General features: G+C 50.2%; 8 protein-coding genes across 8 annotated transcripts; 4 read left to right on the plus strand and 4 right to left on the minus strand.

Annotated features, from left to right (window-relative positions):
* Positions 1-418: 418 nt before the first annotated feature.
* Positions 419-2,135, plus strand: AAFC00_004843 (uncharacterized protein; the record flags this gene model as incomplete). Its single annotated transcript, XM_069344542.1, has 2 exons — positions 419-817; positions 867-2,135. 2 exons carry the CDS (start codon positions 419-421, stop codon positions 2,133-2,135), a joined length of 1,668 nt encoding a protein of 555 aa, XP_069196970.1.
* Positions 2,136-2,964: 829 nt separating this feature from the next.
* On the minus strand, positions 2,965-4,361 carry AAFC00_004844 (uncharacterized protein; the record flags this gene model as incomplete). The annotated part of the gene is made up of 3 exons (XM_069344543.1): positions 2,965-3,906; positions 3,961-4,255; positions 4,318-4,361. 3 exons carry the CDS (start codon positions 4,359-4,361, stop codon positions 2,965-2,967), a joined length of 1,281 nt encoding a protein of 426 aa, XP_069196971.1.
* Positions 4,362-5,157: 796 nt separating this feature from the next.
* AAFC00_004845 (uncharacterized protein) lies at positions 5,158-7,197 on the plus strand (the record flags this gene model as incomplete). Its single annotated transcript, XM_069344544.1, has 1 exon — positions 5,158-7,197. One exon carries the CDS (start codon positions 5,158-5,160, stop codon positions 7,195-7,197), a length of 2,040 nt encoding a protein of 679 aa, XP_069196972.1.
* A 134-nt stretch (positions 7,198-7,331) lies between these two features.
* AAFC00_004846 (uncharacterized protein) lies at positions 7,332-9,414 on the minus strand (the record flags this gene model as incomplete). The annotated part of the gene is made up of 2 exons (XM_069344545.1): positions 7,332-8,730; positions 8,915-9,414. The coding sequence occupies 2 exons, from the start codon at positions 9,412-9,414 to the stop codon at positions 7,332-7,334; spliced, it is 1,899 nt and encodes a 632-aa protein (XP_069196973.1).
* A 704-nt stretch (positions 9,415-10,118) lies between these two features.
* AAFC00_004847 (uncharacterized protein) lies at positions 10,119-11,471 on the plus strand (the record flags this gene model as incomplete). Its single annotated transcript, XM_069344546.1, has 1 exon — positions 10,119-11,471. One exon carries the CDS (start codon positions 10,119-10,121, stop codon positions 11,469-11,471), a length of 1,353 nt encoding a protein of 450 aa, XP_069196974.1.
* A 377-nt stretch (positions 11,472-11,848) lies between these two features.
* On the minus strand, positions 11,849-13,761 carry AAFC00_004848 (uncharacterized protein; the record flags this gene model as incomplete). Its single annotated transcript, XM_069344547.1, has 4 exons — positions 11,849-11,909; positions 11,974-12,248; positions 12,300-13,474; positions 13,527-13,761. The coding sequence occupies 4 exons, from the start codon at positions 13,759-13,761 to the stop codon at positions 11,849-11,851; spliced, it is 1,746 nt and encodes a 581-aa protein (XP_069196975.1).
* A 1,054-nt stretch (positions 13,762-14,815) lies between these two features.
* AAFC00_004849 (60S ribosomal protein eL8) lies at positions 14,816-15,965 on the plus strand (the record flags this gene model as incomplete). The annotated part of the gene is made up of 4 exons (XM_069344548.1): positions 14,816-14,818; positions 15,057-15,134; positions 15,197-15,706; positions 15,765-15,965. The coding sequence occupies 4 exons, from the start codon at positions 14,816-14,818 to the stop codon at positions 15,963-15,965; spliced, it is 792 nt and encodes a 263-aa protein (XP_069196976.1).
* A 495-nt stretch (positions 15,966-16,460) lies between these two features.
* On the minus strand, positions 16,461-17,272 carry AAFC00_004850 (uncharacterized protein; the record flags this gene model as incomplete). Its single annotated transcript, XM_069344549.1, has 6 exons — positions 16,461-16,528; positions 16,583-16,691; positions 16,749-16,938; positions 17,002-17,060; positions 17,112-17,180; positions 17,231-17,272. 6 exons carry the CDS (start codon positions 17,270-17,272, stop codon positions 16,461-16,463), a joined length of 537 nt encoding a protein of 178 aa, XP_069196977.1.
* Between the last annotated feature and the right edge of the window lie 728 nt (positions 17,273-18,000).

An 18,000-nucleotide genomic window follows, 5' to 3' on the forward strand; every position in this document is an offset into this window, starting at 1 on the left:
CGTCCAAGCAACGCAATTGAAAGTATAATCAAGCATATATTTTCGTCCTGTGAGTGGTTCGCGTTGTGCCACTATCTGACAATGTAAGCTAGCCGCAGCTGCGCGCCTTTTGAGTTTCCGCTATGCCCAGTCCAGGCCTCCGGGGTTCGCAATGGACCGTAGCACAGGGCAAATATGCGATACCAATAGGCGCTTGGGGCATCTATGCTTTTTGGTGAATGTGAGCGACCGGTGGTCTCGCCTTGCTCCCTTCGTTGAGTATCATATAAGATTGATGAATGCCCACGAGGTTCGAGTGGCATCCAACCACCAATCCTATCTTCTGACCAACCCTCATTCGTTCATAGGGTGTCAAAGAGACTATTAGTCTCACCCATCGTCGTTCACTCCTTTATCAGTCTCTAGGACAACCAACACGATGTCAGTCTACGAGGAGAAGCCCGACTATAACGTCGAGGCCACAACCGTGTCCAGCGGCGAGAAGGACAACCGAGATGGTCACAAAGCCATCGGCGAAGCTGCCGATCTCTATGGCGATATCCAGACTGCTGAGACTTATGGCTACGTCGAGAGGGGTCTGAAATCCCGTCACATCCAGTTCATCGCCCTTGGTGGTACCATTGGTACTGGTCTGTTCCTGGGTATCGGAAGTGCTTTTGCTCGCGCTGGTCCTCTTTCTGTCCTCCTTGGTTACTCTGGTACTGGTGTCGCCATCTGGGCCATGATGCAATGTCTTGGTGAGATGGCTACATGGTTGCCTCTCCCTGGTGCTATTCCTCAATACTGCGCTCGTTATGTCGATCCTGCTATGGGATTTGTAAGTTGAATCCTCTCCATCATGCAAGGCTTAAGCTAATGACGTATAGGCTGTCGGTTGGAACAACTGGTACAACAGTGCCATCACTCTTTGTGCTGAGATTTCTGCCGCCGCCATTGTCATTGGATTCTGGAATGATGAGATCAACCAGGCGGCGTGGATCTCCATCATCATTGTACTTGTCATCTGCCTCAACATCTTCGCCGTCTCCATCTACGGAGAAGCCGAGTTCATTTTCGCCAGTATCAAGATCGTGACCATCGTCGGTCTGCTCCTTGTCGCACTCGTCATCGACCTTGGCGGTGCTCCTAGCCATGACCGTCTCGGCTTCCGTTACTGGAAGAACCCTGGCGCCATGAAGGAGTACATTGGTGTTGGCAGCACTGGTCGTTTCCTCGGTCTTTTCTCCACCCTCGTCAACGCCGCTTTCTCCTACGGTGGTGTCGAGATGGTCGCTGTCGCCGCTGGTGAGGCTGAGAACCCCAGGAAGAACATCCCCAAGGCCATCCGCCGTGTCTTCTGGCGTATTCTTTTCTTCTACGTTCTTGGTTCCCTTGCCATTGGCGTCTGCGTTCCTTCCAACGCTCCGGATCTCCTTCACGGTGGTGCTGGTGCTGCCCACTCCCCCTGGGTCATCGCCATCTACCGCGCTGGTATCCCCGTTCTTCCCCACATCATCAACGCCGTCATCTTGACTTCCGCCTCTTCCTCAGCCAACGCTTTCCTCTACAGCGGCTCCAGATACCTTTTCGCCCTTTCCCAGAACGGTCAAGCACCCAAGGTCTTCCTCAAGTGCTCCAAGACCGGTGTCCCATACTACGCAGTCATGCTCACCGCGTCCATCTCCCTTCTCACTTACATGAGTGTGTCATCAGGTGCCAACAACGTCTTTGCTTGGTTCCAGAACCTTACCACCATTGCCAATCTCTTCACCTGGGTCTCCATTTGCGTTGCATACATCCAGTACCGCAAGGCACTCATTGCCCAGGGTGTGAACCGTAACGACCTTGTCTTCAAGGGCAGGTTCCAGCCATACACTGCATACTTCGCTCTCTTCTACTTCGTCATCATCATCCTTTTCAACGGGTTTGCCGTGTTCACTCGTGGCAACTGGGCCGTTTCAGACTTTGTCACCGCATACGTCGGTATCCCCATCTACTTCGCTCTCTACGCTTTCTGGCGCATTTTCAAGCGCACCAGCTTCGTCAAGCCTGAGAACGCTGATATCTGGACTGGCAAGGCTGCACTTGATGCTGAGGTCTGGCCTGAGCAAGTCCCCAGAAACTTCATCGAGAAGGTCTGGTTCTGGATTGCTTAGATGTCAATGAAAGACATGAATGATAATGTATATATGGGTCAGGTTTTGTCCTGGGGAGCGCACTATGATATCCCTGTCGTTACAGTTGATAAAAAACTTGTAGAACACAGACGAAAAATGATTATTTCAGTACTAGATTACTTTACCTTCTATATTTGCTCCAATTCGTGACATAAGTGCTTGAGAGTATAGGTTCTACATGTCTCGCCAATTGCTTTGTGAAGCTAAGTCTCTGGAGTCGCCTTCAAATGCCGGTGGCACAGCCCCAGACAATGTTCCCAACACTGGCACCAGGACAGACCACCTTGCATGTCATTGTCCATTAATATTGAAATCGTGTGCGATATAGTAAGATAATTTCGATCGACCGGAGTTGCAACTGAAGTAAAGAAAGGCAGAGACGACGGTGCTTGAATGTGTCACGAAGCCACGGTCGAATAATGTCATAGCTTTACTTCACGTTTGACATAGGGCGTGAGTAGGTAGCTGGACATGACGCGCGACACCGATTGCGGCGGCAACTACGAGGTCACATTGGTTGGCTGAGGGCTTGAATCAGGTATTCGCAATGTTCTGTTGGTTTTGTGTTGCGAGCAGTGCTGTGCTTGTCTGATTCTGCGGCTGCCCATCTGGTTATATTGAGTCAGTCAAGCACTAGGGAGATCGGATTATTCCACGCTCCACGCGGTTGCCGGTCTTCCGCGTGTGATGCATGCATGATAACTAATCAAGCAGCGTCTTTACTCGAAGATAACGCATCAAATGAATCCTTCAAGAGCATGCAGGAGCTTAGGAATCATTACATTCGTCCATCTCATCTTACACGTATCTAGATTTCGAAATTCTCGATCCAATGACCAACAACGATTTTGCCTTCGGAGAAACCTTTCCGCTGACTCCTAACAATCATAGCCGCATGCGAGTGTCTGACTTTTGAAATGTGTACTGGGTATTTGACAAATCCCACTTCATCCAGCGCCTCTATCATAGAGAATTGTTCGGGCGTGAGTGCTAAAGTGGGGAATTTGTCTTGCCCTTTCACCTTCTTTACTCCTTTCTCGCCCTGAACCACTGCGCCTTCAGCTTCTGATGGAGGCGTGGGCAAATACTCCTCGCTCTGGCCAGTCGTCAGACGCTCGTAGACTCGATCTGATATATGTCTCGCTTCTTCGATCAACGGAAGACGATATCTATCGATGCTGAATCCACCATGGCCACCTTCGTGCAGTTTTATTCGTTGGGCCGATCGAATGGTCTGGTACCCGCTGTTCATAAGGAATAAAACGCTGCCAATAGGAATCAGTACCACGAAGAGAGCAGCAAGTGGTAACGTCTTCAACGTTCGAATCCCGGTGACGCGCAGTCTTTCCAGTGCGCTTACTGACTGGTGCGGCTTCGGTCGTACAGGCTCTTCAGGGCGCAAGATAACCCCATCGTAGCCTGGCAAGGGTCGAAGCTTCACTGCATCGAGGTCCACGTATGGATCTTTGTTAGTAATTCCAGTCGTATAGTAGACGGCGCTTCTGTCATTGATAATATTGCAGTACAGCGATCGATGTTTGAATTGGGAGAGGGCCTTTAAGAAAATGCTGTTAGGGTCAGCCATGACTGATAGCAATGGTCGCCCGGTGTCCCTGAAGGAGTCGACAGTGAAGAGCTGATTGCCAGAGGTGCTTAACGTGCGCGCGCCCAGGATATTCCACAAGTATGAGTGTGGCCCCACGCTGGGAGTCCTAACACCAAGATGCGGCGTTGCAAAGGTTGTGAAATTCTAGACATTAATAAGCAACAACACTTTGTCTTGTAGAGGTGAAGAAGTGCGTACCACAGGTTGTATGGTGTCGAACAAGTTGTTGGAGTAGAGCAGGCCGATCGCATAGCGTGCGACAAGTCCCCCCAAAGAATATCCTATTATACTGATCTTTTTGATATCATGCCCCTCCTCTTCTAGATCTTCGATCTTCTTTTCGATCTCATGAGCAATCCTCTCTCCACCCAGCTCAATCCCATCATAAGTGTAACTGTTCGCATTACTCTTCGCCACGAGCACATACAGATCAGGATAAGCTTCCTGGATCGTGGTCTCTAGGTATGAAAGATGTGAAGGGTTGCCCCAGAGTCTATGTTACGTGTAAGTTATGGAGTAGGAAAGCAATTTGAGAAGCAATAAAGATTGCCTCACCCATGAACAAGAACACAAAGGTGATCGGCTGCTGTGGAGCTCATGATTCAAGGATCAAGAAGCCGTTTCACTTCTGGTGACGGCACCCCTTTCCGCCTAAGTGAAGATTGAGGCAAAATTAGTATACTGTGGCCTGTAATCATTGTTGCTGCTGATATACACCCTTATACCTAACAATGAATCCACTTGCGATGTGATGACGTCCGCCGCTCGTTGCTAGTGCTCGGAATCGGGCTAATCTTGCCTCCGCGAGCATTTGCCTTCTTGAGCCGCCGGTTAGAAGCAAATCATCGCAGAGCCGCAAGGGCTTTGTGATTCTCTAACAGTAACGAGAACGCCAACCCTTGTACTGTACAGTAAGCCTATGTGAATAATAATCACTCTTACAAGAGACATCCGTGTTGACCTAGGTTGGAATGAATGATCTGTTCGCACAAAATGAAGAGCCGCCATCAGAATCTCAATTATTGTCTTCCGTAATTACCTTACTTGTCTCAATTGAGGAAGCTGTCATCCACGCACTAATGCCAAGCCAACTACGCTTTGTTACCGACGTTCTTTCATAAGGAGCCACATGGACTCATTCAGCATTTCAGTTTAGAGACTAAAGAATCAGGATTTGAGATCCTCGCTCAACAGTAGTCACTATTCCAGAGTCTACGTAAAAGACTGCACTGAGTAGTAGCATAAATTTGCTTTGCCTTCACTCGGTAAAGACTCGATTCACTGAGCCCACACTTCGAAGAGCGGCCATATCGTAGCAACTACCAAGGGAATATAAATCGAGTGACCATGTACAGCTCATGATCTCATACTTGGATTGTCATATCCGTCAAAGCCATGTTCTCGACGACAGGGCTCTTTAAGAGCATCCCGTGTCCGGAAGGGGAAAGCTGTGCCATCACAGCTTGCATATTCTCGCATGAGTTGCGACCTAAAACATCAGATAAAACAGCGGAGGCAGCCTCTCTATACGAAGCTGGAAATGATCATGATCGGAAAAGACGAAAACTCACGGACTCTAGTACTGAGTCTCGATCTCAAGAATCGATTCTGAAAAAAAACTCAGACCTACCCCAAACCTCGAGCAATGGCTCATACAAGGGCCCTATGGCGAAGTCGGATGTGACACCGATTTCTTCCACCATTTCGAGTGTTACTCGCAAGGCTCCGATCACTCTTCAGAGAACAGTCACGCCTCCAATTCTGCAGAAGTCAACAAAGCCAACTACTGCGGCGAAAAGTCAGCCAGTGTCAAGCAAGCCAGTGGCAAAGGAAACACTGAATCCCCGGAAGGTGGCTCGCGATCCTGCTGGTCACGCTAAACGTACTCTATTTCTCAAGTACATGCATCTAGAGATGTCTCGGTTGAATGAAGGAGTCAAAAAGGGTGGCCATCCAGACAAGGCTTCACTCTCCCTGACAGACGATGAACTCATAAAGGCTGCCTTGGATGAGGAGGAGAATATCGCTAACGGTAACTCAACCGTCTATGCGAACATCATCAAAAACCGTGTCGCGGCATACAAGAAGATGAAAGTGGATGACTGGGTCAAGCATGTATTAACGACATTCGTCAAGCCCGCGGAGGAAGATACGGCGCCTAAGAAATTCGAGCCGCTAAATACAGGGCTTCCCCTTCATCAAGAATACCTGTTTCTGGACCAATTCATTGCAGATCAATCTGACCTGGCCAAACATGGCTACGTGCCTATACCACCTAGCGAGAACGAAATGGTAGAGGCCAGAGCGGCAGTGGCGGCATCTTTGAACTACGAGGTTTGTGATCGATGCAAATCACGCTTTCGAGTCTTCCCGGATCGCCGCGAGGAAGACGGTGCTCTAACGACCAACGGCCCATGCGTTCATCACTGGGGTAGACCGGCATATCCAAAGCGTGAAAGGGTAGATGCAATCAAAGGAGGCAGAGAAACAGTGTACAGCTGCTGTGGCGAATCTTTGGGTACTAGAGGATGTACCAAATTAGAGACTCACGTCTTCAAGATCAACGATGCGAAGCGTCTTGCCTCTGTCTTGCCATTCATGAACACTCCCGAAAATACCAATCCGAAGAAGGCACCAAACGGCAAGGTCCCAGCCGCATTAACATTCGACTGCGAGATGGGTTACACAGTCTGCGGTTTCGAGCTTATGCGGCTGACAGCCGTGACGTGGCCAGAAGGCGATCCTTGTATCGACGTTCTGGTCAGACCACAAGGTGCCATTCTGGACTTCAACACTCGCTTTTCCGGCATATCACCCGAAGCGTACGGCGCGTCGATCCCATATGGAGTCTCATCGGGTCTCGACTCGCTCTTGCCATCTCCACCACCAGGAAGCGAGGTCGCACCCATCCCCGCTCACATTGGTGACCCGATGCCAATCGTCGATAGCCCCGCTGCAGCTCGTGATCTGCTCTGCTCTTATATCACGCCCTTGACTCCTCTAATCGGTCACGCCTTAGAAAACGATCTAAACGTTGTCCGCTTGTGTCATCCGCGGATCATCGACACCGTACTATTATTCCCACATCCCAAGGGCTTGCCGATCCGGTATGGGCTCAAGATGCTAACAAAGCAGCGATTGGACCGCGACATCCAGATGGGCGGGGCGAACGGTCACGATTCGGCGGAAGATGCTCGCGCTACCGGCGAGTTGGTCAGATTTGCTGTAAAGAAGCGCTGGGAAGACTTGAAGAGGGATGGCTTCACGATCGATAATGGTAGGCTGATGCCGCCTCTACCCCCGGACACGCAGCCATCAGCAAAAGAAAGCCGAGTACTCGGTGGGGGAGCAGCGGACGTCAAAAGACAGAGGATACAGATCCATGGCGAAGAGTCTGGAGAAGGTTCTGCGAAGAGGGCGAATATACGGGATTGAGGTCTATGGTTGTGAGAGTGCATTTTGAGACTCCTTGTTAGCAAGCGGCATCACAAGGGACACGGTTACGATTGGGCCACTCAGGGTGACCGAGAAGATGCATCCCATAATTCTTTTTTTATGCCTAAGCGATATCATGCGCCATCAATATGCAGATACATGACGTATCTCATATCTTCATCTCCAACATCCATATAAGTGCCTTGTGACTTGGTAAGGCGCATACCCCAATCCAGCACAAAGTCCCTTGTCCAAAAGGAGCTTTTCCAGACCGATCCAGGCAAGAACATAGCTGCCTTCTTCACGCGATCCAGATACACCGCAGCATCTTCATCGGCTTCCTCCTCGGCAGCGTCTGCCTCGATCACTGGTGCGCCATACTCGGACTCCAGATTCCGCATCCACTTCCACAGGATACTGTTGTCGTTGGTCTCCCCATTTGCGACGCATTTGCGATAATGTAGATACATGAAACATAAGAGAATCGTCCACATGAACTCCTCCTGGTCCGTCCCGCGGAGCTTCCGGAGCTTTGTGGTTCCTGCGCAATACTTGACTCCTCCCATGAATGCTTTGTGAGCCACGGGCGCCTCCTGGAGTACAATGTCTAGAGCGCCCTCGAGCGTCCAGATGGCGGACCGCGGTTGCATGGCTTGTGAGTCCACGGGCGGTTCCATCACGAGTGATTTGAGGTATGCTGCCATGCGCTCTTGTACATCGTCGAGGACTTCGATTTGGCCCTCTCGGTATATAGCGGCCATGGCCTGGCGTGAGTTTTGTGGCTCTTCGGGAAGAGCATCATTGGATTGCTCTAGTCGTTGGATCTTCGGCAGAAGCGACATCATGATGTACAACGCGATTCGCGGAAGATATCTTTGTCCGTAGCCACGGTACAGATAATCTTCTGGCGTCTCCACTGGTGTGACTTCTACACCTCGTTCGAACTGGACAATGTAGCAAAAGAGCTCTGCTAGAGGCTCAGGTATAGGTGCCCATGCTTTACTGAATGCACTAAAATCAGACGTGTCATGGAGCTGCCAGCGCAGAAGTCGGAAAGTGGCTGCTTCTGAGTTCCATTCGCCTGATGTCTTGAAATAGCCGGGATGAATGACTCGTAGCATCTCCTGCAACGGTGGCGGCGGGGGCCTCATCGATAGGAGAATGCCGTCGTGAGGGTTATCGGCGGCGCAAAATCCATAACCCATGAGAAGCTCATCATTGCCTTTTGGTCCGTAGTTGTTGAATACCTCTTCGCCAGCTTTCACTCCATCGGATACGGTGAAGCTGAAGCGGCCTGGGTCATATGCCCAGTCTACTCTAGCATTAGGATTATGGTTGCCAGCATCCATGACAGGGAACAATATCGAGAAGTCTTTCCAATCCTGCGAATAATTACTGAGGTCTAAAAGCGCAGTCTGCCTGCCCTGCGGCGTGTACTTGTACGCCGTCCAATATTTACTATCTTGTGGACGGACAGTCTGTGAATTGAAGCTCCGGGAAGTGTATACAGTAGCTGCCCACTTGAAAAGGTCCCTGTGGAGGCGATCAGTCATGCTATAACATCTCTATTTGTGCTAACGACCCAGCGCCCCTGCTGATGTTTCTTCATTGGTAGACATCGTTAGTTTTACTCACCACACACCAACAAATGGGACGTATGGATAGACGTCGTAGCTATCCACTCTCGCTGTCTTCCTATCATTACGACAGAACTTACCAAGTATAGGGGTCAACGTCGATACCTTCCGACTCGAGGATCTTGATGCCATCTTGCCAGTAAGTTCTCCACACTGCTTCTCTTGCAAGTGATGTTGGTTGAAGATCAGTTCCTTCTAACCATTTCCGGTCATCATCAGCAAACCACAACGGGGTATCATAGCCCGATGCAGGAGAAGGTAGGCTTTCCAAGTAAGGCCTCCAAAAAGACGTCTCAATGTTGATATATTGCGCACAAAGATAGAAGAAAGTCAAAGCTTCTACAGTGAATTGCTTCGCATGAGATCTGAAGACGGGAAACGCATCATCTACCTGAGCATTCAGATTCGATATCGCCAAGTGATGTGGAACAGTCAAAACATGTGTGCCCGGCGCGACATCTGCTGAGCATCGAAAGTGCGCACCAAGCTGCTCATCGTATGAAAGAATGATGGAAGGATGTAGATAGCCGCCATTGTCAATGAACCATTTCACCAATCTTTCCAGTTTGAGTGAAGCCATTGCTATTCAGTTTCACTCGGGCCCGAGACGGTTGCCAATAGTGTACACATTCAAATTTACAACACAGATTTTTGTACCTTATAATGTTTCTCGGAAACGACATATTTTGTGCTTCAAAGACACGACAATTAAGCGTACGTCATTGGTCCGACCTTTACTCCACCTCGAGGTACCGCTAAACCCGCACCACTTGGCACTGACTCGCATGTCCTATACGAGGCTTGCGAGGCTGAGTAGGGAAAAATGTGGGAGGATGGCCAGGACGAAGAGCTCTAGTGACTGTATCCTACCAAGCTTGTAGGAGAATAGTCAGGTGGCAAAGGCTAACAGGACAACCGTACCTTAGCCTTGCTTCCGTAATCTACCGTAGACGTAAACAGAACTACACCAACAGCAGACTAATCTCCAGCTTGTAACGTGTGACAAACAAATACAGGAATATACTACGTCCTAAACCAAGAGACGGACCTCGACTCGGCCTTGGCCTTCTTCGCTAGTGACAAACTTGGGTCAGCTGGCAAGCAAGCCGTGTTGTGAGCTCTACATATCGTCCGAGGTTGATAAGGACGGGCGAGGAACATATCTACCGGTCTTTGGCAATCAACATATATTTCCCTATCTTCATCATCTCGAACTCTTTGAAAGACTGCTTTTTTTCGCGCGTTTCATTTTTTTTTGCTCAGGGTTAAATATCATCTATCACGATGACTTTGACCGTGCTCACCGACGAGAACGTGCGGAGAGTGTTGCATTTGTTGGATAAGAAAGATATCGAAGACCTTCAGCAAACTTTGGCAGATGCGTTGCACCAATACTCCATGGCTGGAGAGGAAGATGGACGTTGCTCAAGTTATCAACCCCACCGAACATCACTAAAACGTGCCGATGGCAAGACAACTCTTTTTATGCCTGCGAGCAGCAACAATGGCTTGGGCGTCAAGATCATTACCTTGGACACACCTGAAGAACCCACTGTCCCCTTGAACTTGAAGAGGTTGTCCTTGTCCTCTACAGCTAGTAGTGATGCCAAGTCTTCTCGGGCGAACTCGATATCTACCAGCTCTTCTTTGGAAAAGATCAGTCGTCCATCAACAGCGACATCAATTATTACCACCCCTCGTGGATCCGTCACTCTATTCGATGCTGTCGGGAACCCGAGTGCCATGATCAACTGCGAGGAACTGACAGCATTCCGAACAGCACTGGCGAGCACCATGTTGATGAAGAAGCGCAAGAGCGTTCACGATATTACCGTGTTTGGCGCCGGAAAGCAAGCATACTGGCACGTCCGTCTGGCCATGCTTCTCCGAGGCACTGACATCCATCACCTAAACGTTGTCAACAGGTCCTTTGACCGAGCTCGACAACTGCTGATGTCCATCTATAATCCATTCCCAAACGATCCAGAATTTGACAACCTCATCGGGCACAAGTACAACACCAAGACGAAAACATCAATCCTGACCCCTGGACACGGAGAGTATGGCCGCCTGATGAAGAAATACGTGCGAGACGCAAACGTGATATTCTGCTGTACCCCGAGCACGCAACCTCTTTTCCCAGCCTCCTACCTGCTCAACCCAGGCGGAAGGCAGAAAGCGCGCTACATCGCACTTATCGGATCGTACAAGCCCCACATGCTAGAGCTGCACCCGGACGTGCTGAGAAGCGCGGTCGCGCCCCACCATGAACACCGTCATTACCACAAGCACCAGAAGGAAGGCGGCGCTGTCATCGTGGACAGCGTGGAGGCTTGTCTGCAAGAAGCGGGCGAGGTCATCCAAGCCGGTCTGCAGCCGGACCAAGTGGTCGAGCTAGGCGAACTAGTCATGTTGCGTAAGGAAGCGGCCAAGCAAGCCAAGGAAATGGGCCAGGGCAGCGAGGGCGATGAAGGTGGAATCCAGGTCGATAACTCGTCTGGTCTCAAGGAGTGGCTGTTTCAGGGTAATGTCATTTACAAGTCTGTAGGCTTGGGACTAATGGATGTTGTCATTGGAGCTGAGCTGGTGAGGCTGGCGAAAGAGCTTGATATTGGTACCTTTGTCGAGAACTTTTGAGGCTGCTTCGGCAATGCTCTTGAAGTCAGGCTTGCTTTGTGATATGGTAAACGATACATATGTTCTCAATGTTTCAGCAAATAAATCACTGCAAAGAGCTTGGCGCCTCTTGAATCATGGTCTGCGAACGAGAAGTACTGCTTTGACAGCACGTTCACCTGTCACCTTCACTAATTGCTGCAAAATGCGAGACCCATGCACTAGTGACCACTATATAATACGATGTGGAAAAGTCTGAGAGGTAATACGTGCAAATCATTGTAGCCGGCATATGTGGTTATAACTAATTTACATATTATTGTACTGTTTGATCGGCGCGCCGGTCGTAGGAGCTACATTTTTGTCTATGCATATCCCCCTGATTGTACAAAGCCAGTCTATACGGCAAAAGTCGTGTCACGCTCAAGAGGAACACCGTTGGTCACAGTACCATAGGGGCTGGAAAGGCAAGTCAGTCGTCGCCGTCATCGGAAAACACAGTGAGTAGTCATGATGGGCTTACTTGGTGGGATAATCTCCGTTGCAAGAGAAGTCATATTGCGCCTCTTCGAGTTTGCTGCTCAGAACCTCGACGAAAGTTGACAGCTCGCACCAGCCGTCGTCTCGAACGCCGCAGACGGGGAAAGACTTGAACATTGGCAGAGTACGCTGATTCAGGATGAAATGGACGTAGGTCGTGGGTGGTCCGTTAATGTATGTATCTGTGGCGTTCCGGGAAGCGTTGAGGGGAGCAGGGGTGTTGATGACTTCCATGTCGAGACGCGCGCCGAAAGGCTCCTGTGCGATTTGTGAGAACAGTATGAGCAAACATGGTTTGACTTCACTTACGAGGTGGGAGACAACGAGGTCATGGGGAACCATATGTGTGGCAGGCAAGAAGGTGTCGAACTGGGTGAAACCCATAGCTGTCAATATGGCCATGATGTTGGTGTCATGCGAGAAGTCGAAGTTCAGACTTTGGTCGAGAGGGAAAGTACTTGTCATGTTGTCGAGCGTGAAGTTGAGCTGGCCCGCTGGGCTGTCGATAGTGTGCTTGGTGAGGCGTGCGAGAAGTTCTTGAACGTAGCCGATACCAACAGCTCGGCCAGTTGGACTCTGGAATGCATTGTTTCCACTGAAGCTGATATCGATGGAGTACTCATATCCTTGCCACTCGTCGTAAGTGAACAGACCACAAAAGGCCGAATAGCCCAGAGCGACTGTCTCGTAGGCACAGAGACTCTGAGCATTATAAGTGTCGGTCACAGTCCAATTGAATCCAGGAGCGAGCTCCCGTAGTCGTGCAGTGGCGTTTGCAAGATAGATGCTGGCCCATTCATTTGTAGCATTTGTTCCTGCACTGTTGCGATATGTGTTGGAGTTATTGCAATTGTAATAGCCAGCAAGCGTGTTGTTCCACACGCCCGTGGTGTTCTCAATGATAAGTTCGAGTGTTGCATTGTGCTGCCACTGTAGTCCAAAAAATCCAGCAAGGAAGTACTCGGCCGACTCGGTCATGCGGCTTTGGGTCGTACTACGAGCAATAATCTTCGAGCCGTTGTTGGGATACAGATGGCCATACATAATCTGGTGAAGCGTTCCAGAGTCAAAAAGTTCCTGCTTTCCTACAGGCACAAGAATCTCGGCCCCAAGCTTGTAGGTCCAGTCATTCAGGAATGAGAGATCCCCGGTGTAGTTAGCTTTTCCAGTCATGTTGAAGTGCTTGGCGCCAAAGTTGGATGCGCCTGAGCCGGTGGTTGGGTAACGTGAACCATGACGAGAAAGCATGTTCAATTGAACAATCTTTGCACCTGATGGTAAGGGATACTCATCCACACCGAATCCATCTGGATTTGGAAAATAATGGCTCAATTGGCCCATCATTTGGAAGATATTTCCACTGTTGGTGTTACCAGCGATGGGCACCTGTGTCTCCAATGGAGTGTTTGGGATGTAACTAGTGCCAGAGAATGGAGCGGCATTGGTCTCAGCAAGAAAAGCCGGATCACCAGTAGGTGTTGGACCTTTAGGACAATGAGTATGAGCGGGTTTCTGGTTCAGCGTTCATTTACCTACCCGGGTATAGCATGGGTTGAGTCTGGAAGTACTGAGGCACCGAACTCGAGGACGACTCCTGCCTCGCTACCGCAGCGGCATTGACGCAGGTAGCTATGGCACCCCAGGCGAATGACTTGTAGAGCATAACGAAGAAGCCAATTGAACCAATGGCAAGAGCTACTTGGACGATGAATAGTAGACGAGTGGCGAAGCGTTGCCTGGGTGTGTTGGAGGCCGCGGGTAAACCTAACATTATATACTGTGGTCCCGTCTGCAACCTCGTACGGATCTTCTCGATTCCCATACTGCTGTCAAGCATCATAACATCATAGGTACAGGCTAGGCGAGGTAAGTTGTGGTTGACGAATGATGTGTTCTTGCACTAAGGCCTGCATGAACCAAATGTTCAGTACCTCAATGAAGCACGAAGCTTAATTGGCCCCGCATGCCAATAGTCAACGTCAAGCTTTACACGTGCTTTGGAACAGGATGGTCTCCGATCAGAGCACAGCGTAGGGCATCTGTATGGACGGCACCCATGATGCATGGCTCGAGGTTATTCCGCACCAAAATGGAGGGCGCTCAGGGTTGTGCGACGAATTGTGGAGGCAAGTCCGGTTCAAGATTGCATGAGCGAACTGGTGCTGCCATGCCGTTGTGCGATTGGACGCAGCGTTATAGCCATGGGCTCATCTACCAACAAGCCCCACCAAAGTCATGCAGCAGGTCGAAGTGCAAGCGACCGCTCTGACTATTTGCGGACTTTCGTAGCCGATAGATATGACTCTCTCCGATTCGGCAAGAAGATACTCCCTTACCACGATCGTGGGAGTCTGTCTTTGGTGCATGAGGGGTAGGCAGTCTCTCATCGCCAAGGTTCGGCAGGAGATGTGCCGTAGAGGCGGTCGTCGCGAAAAAGCTTTATGAAGTTCTACAAGCAATGGTCGGGTTTGGCTTGCTGATTCACATTGCTTCGCTCTACTGATAGCTACCTCAACATAACCTACTAATCAACATTGAACAGATCTGGAGGTCAAGGTGAGATATGGACCAGCATGACCACGACAGGTACGTACTCTCTTAAGCGACGAAGCGTCGATAAACAGGATCTGCACTAGAGCCCAAAGCCGTGATGCCAAGATTTCGTCGGACTCAGCCATCACGTGATACAGTATACCGCATCCGCCCGTGCACAGACTTGGCGCACATCTTCAAATTCGAACGCTGGAATTTACAGAGATCTTTCTTTTGTTCAGCTGCGACTCCAGACAATCGACCGCCGACTTTCATTCGTCAAGTCAATCAAAATGGTAAGCTACAAATGACTCTCGAAAGAGCATTGAATGCGTGCGCTCGCAGCGCAGCATGTCCAGATGAAAATCTGCACGTGTCTGTCGCAGCAGCAGACTTTTAGTCGTACCTCTTCGCGAGGATGGGCAATGATCAATGGCTTGGGTTTTTGTATCTGCAGTAGAAATACTCAGTGCGACCCTCTAGAGACAAAACAATCAAGCATGAGCATTTGCTGATTGGTTTTCTCAATGATAGCCTCCAAAGTCAGGAAAGAAGGCCGCGGCCGCCCCCTTCCCCCAGGGCAAGGCTGGCAACTCGAAGAAGGCCCCTAAGGTATGTTGCTGATTTCCCCTTCCTTTCCTTTGCATACCCACGACGATTCTGACATGGATCAGAACCCTCTCATCGAGAAGCGTTCCCGCAACTTCGGTATCGGCCAGGACATCCAGCCCAAGCGCAACCTCTCGCGCATGGTGCGATGGCCCGAGTATGTCCGCCTCCAGCGCCAGCGCAAGATCTTGAACATGCGCCTCAAGGTCCCCCCAGCGATCGCCCAGTTCCAGCAGGTTCTTGACCGCAACACTGCTGCCCAGGCTTTCAAGCTCCTCAACAAGTACCGCCCTGAGACCAAGGCCGACAAGAAGGAGCGTCTCACCAAGGAGGCCACCGCCATCAAGGAGGGCAAGAAGAAGGAGGATGTCTCCTCCAAGCCCTACACCGTCAAGTACGGTCTTAACCACGTTGTCGGCCTCATTGAGAACAAGAAGGCTTCTCTCGTCCTCATCCCCAACGATGTCGACCCCATCGAGCTCGTCATCTTCCTTCCCGCTCTCTGCCGTAAGATGGGTGTCCCTTACGCCATTGTGAAGGGCAAGGCGAGACTCGGCACGGTCGTCCACAAGAAGGTATGTTTCCAAAGTCGAAGCCTTTTCCAGGAGCTGTGAAACTAACTTCCAATCCCAGACCGCCGCCGTCCTCGCCATCACCGAGGTCCGCTCCGAGGACAGCTCCGAGCTCTCCAAGCTCGTCTCCGCCGTCAAGGAGGGATACCTCGAGAAGACCGAGGAGTCCAAGCGTCACTGGGGTGGTGGTATCATGGGTGCCAAGGCCAACGCTCGCCAGGAGAAGAAGAGAAAGGCTCTCGAGTCTGCCATCAAGATCTAAGCGTTTTGATTGACAGGTTGGTTGAGACTTTCTGGCGTTATCTGCAAAGGGGCAGCGGAAAAAGCTTTTCGTATTGGCAAATGGCATTTTCCAGCCTTCAGATTTAAGGCTACTTATGATGATTCACAATGATACCCGACTTTGATATTTCAGTCCTGGGTTGCCGTTATCGATCATGCATGTGCTCTTGGATACTGTGTTCCGCCTTGTGACAGTGATCGTTGCTCTCCAAAAATATGCTTGGTGTAATGCTATTATCTTTCTAATCATCTATGGATATCGTGATTGCATGGGTCTCGTGCCGGGTTCCTGCTCTAGATTCGCTGGTGTTTTGGTCTTGCCATCAATGCCACGGTTCCGTTGGAGCTGTCGCGTAGTGTTTTCTGATGCTAGGTCTATACACCTTACGAGCGAGCATGATGTAACGGCGACATGAGCGCAAGCTGCACTCGTCGGAAGATTTGTCATCGTTGAAGTCATGGGCATTCCATGTCTTCAAGTCTTTTGAGCCGTCTCGAACCATTTCTTGACAGCATTTGCCCCATCGTGGGCTGATCGGAATACTAGATTATGTTAATCAACTCCCTCGGTCTCAGTGATCCCAAACCTCAACTTACATTGCCTTTCGTTCTCTTCTAGCCCTTTTGTAAATTCTGCGCCCTCACCTAGCACACTCCGGGGATTGTGTGCCTGATCTGCTATTTCGGCAGCACGCTGCTTGAATGTCTTTGCAATCGTCAGTGAGAGGCAATAGTGCATACATATGAGGAAAACAAAGCATACATCGGTCAGGATATCCACCATATCCTCTTCCTCGAACAGCTCAAGCATGCGCGCGCCCACATTGTAGAAATGCGGCGCTTGTGCTCTGAGGTCGACTGTCTTTGGATCTGCTTTGAGCGCATTCATGACACGGTGTGATAGCGCAGCGGGGAGATCCAATGTTGCCAACGACGAAGAACCTCCAGGATTACTGCGGTTCATCAGTCCACGGTGGGGTCGTAAAGGTGCATCATTCGTCTATGGATGTGCCTACCTGACAGCAAGCATCTCGCCTAACCACAGTGGTAGGTCCACTTTGGTGCCTTGTTTCATCTGTGACGGGGTCAGGAGTCGTTCACAGTCCTATACGCTGGGCATACTGACATCCTCGCCTGCATTGCCCTGGAGATAGCCCAATCCTGGGACAGTCAGCTCGAATGTGCAAGGTACTTTCTGCGCATTCGGTCAGCAAAGCTCCATCGAGAACCATGTTCTGAACATACTTGGGCATCAGTCAAGATGGCATCAATATTGTAGTAGGCCATGAAAGAGGCAATTAGCAAGGTCAGATGACCCGAGTAACAGGAATAGGACTCCCGAGGCAATGGCGATGAGTTGTTTCGGAAGCCTTGGAGGCGAGCAGCCGAGATTTGGTAAGGTTCCTGCGCCTTCCCTCTAGGACTTGCGTACACCTGTGACAGCCTAGAAAGGACATACGATATATCTTGCACCTGCTTCTTGTCGCTTGCTTCTAGCCTATAATTTGGCGTTCCTTCTGGATTATCACGACTGCTTTCCGCAACTGACGAGTATATTCATATAGATCTTGGAGTCTTTAGATAAAAGTGATACTCGACAAGGCGACGCGACGGAAACGCGTCCAAGCCTATTTCTGGCTATCAATCTATCAACTTCATCTCGGCCTGGGGTAATACACTCGCACTTGCACTGGACTCGTAGCAAACTGGAGCTTTGACACTCGAATCTTAGCGCGAAAGCGACATCATCATCATCCAGCAAGCAGCCATCGAATAAGCAACATAGCGTTGATTAGAAACCATTGCATACACCCCACAGTGTCATTCTCCTACAACAATATACGCATAAAACACACCGTAAAACATTCACTTTTTGATCTCGCCGAAGTGTTTGTGAGACTTCAGCGCCCAGCCGCTGTTCACCAGAGGGACGGGACGAACTAAAGCTGGTGCTACATCAGCTACAGAGTGTGTCGTGTGAGTGTTTAATTCGCCCCCCCATCCCCCTACCTTGC

This window comes from Neodothiora populina (genome assembly GCF_041146345.1).
Source record: "Neodothiora populina strain CPC 39397 chromosome Unknown canker_contig_3, whole genome shotgun sequence".
Classification (NCBI taxonomy): domain Eukaryota; kingdom Fungi; phylum Ascomycota; class Dothideomycetes; order Dothideales; family Dothioraceae; genus Neodothiora; species Neodothiora populina.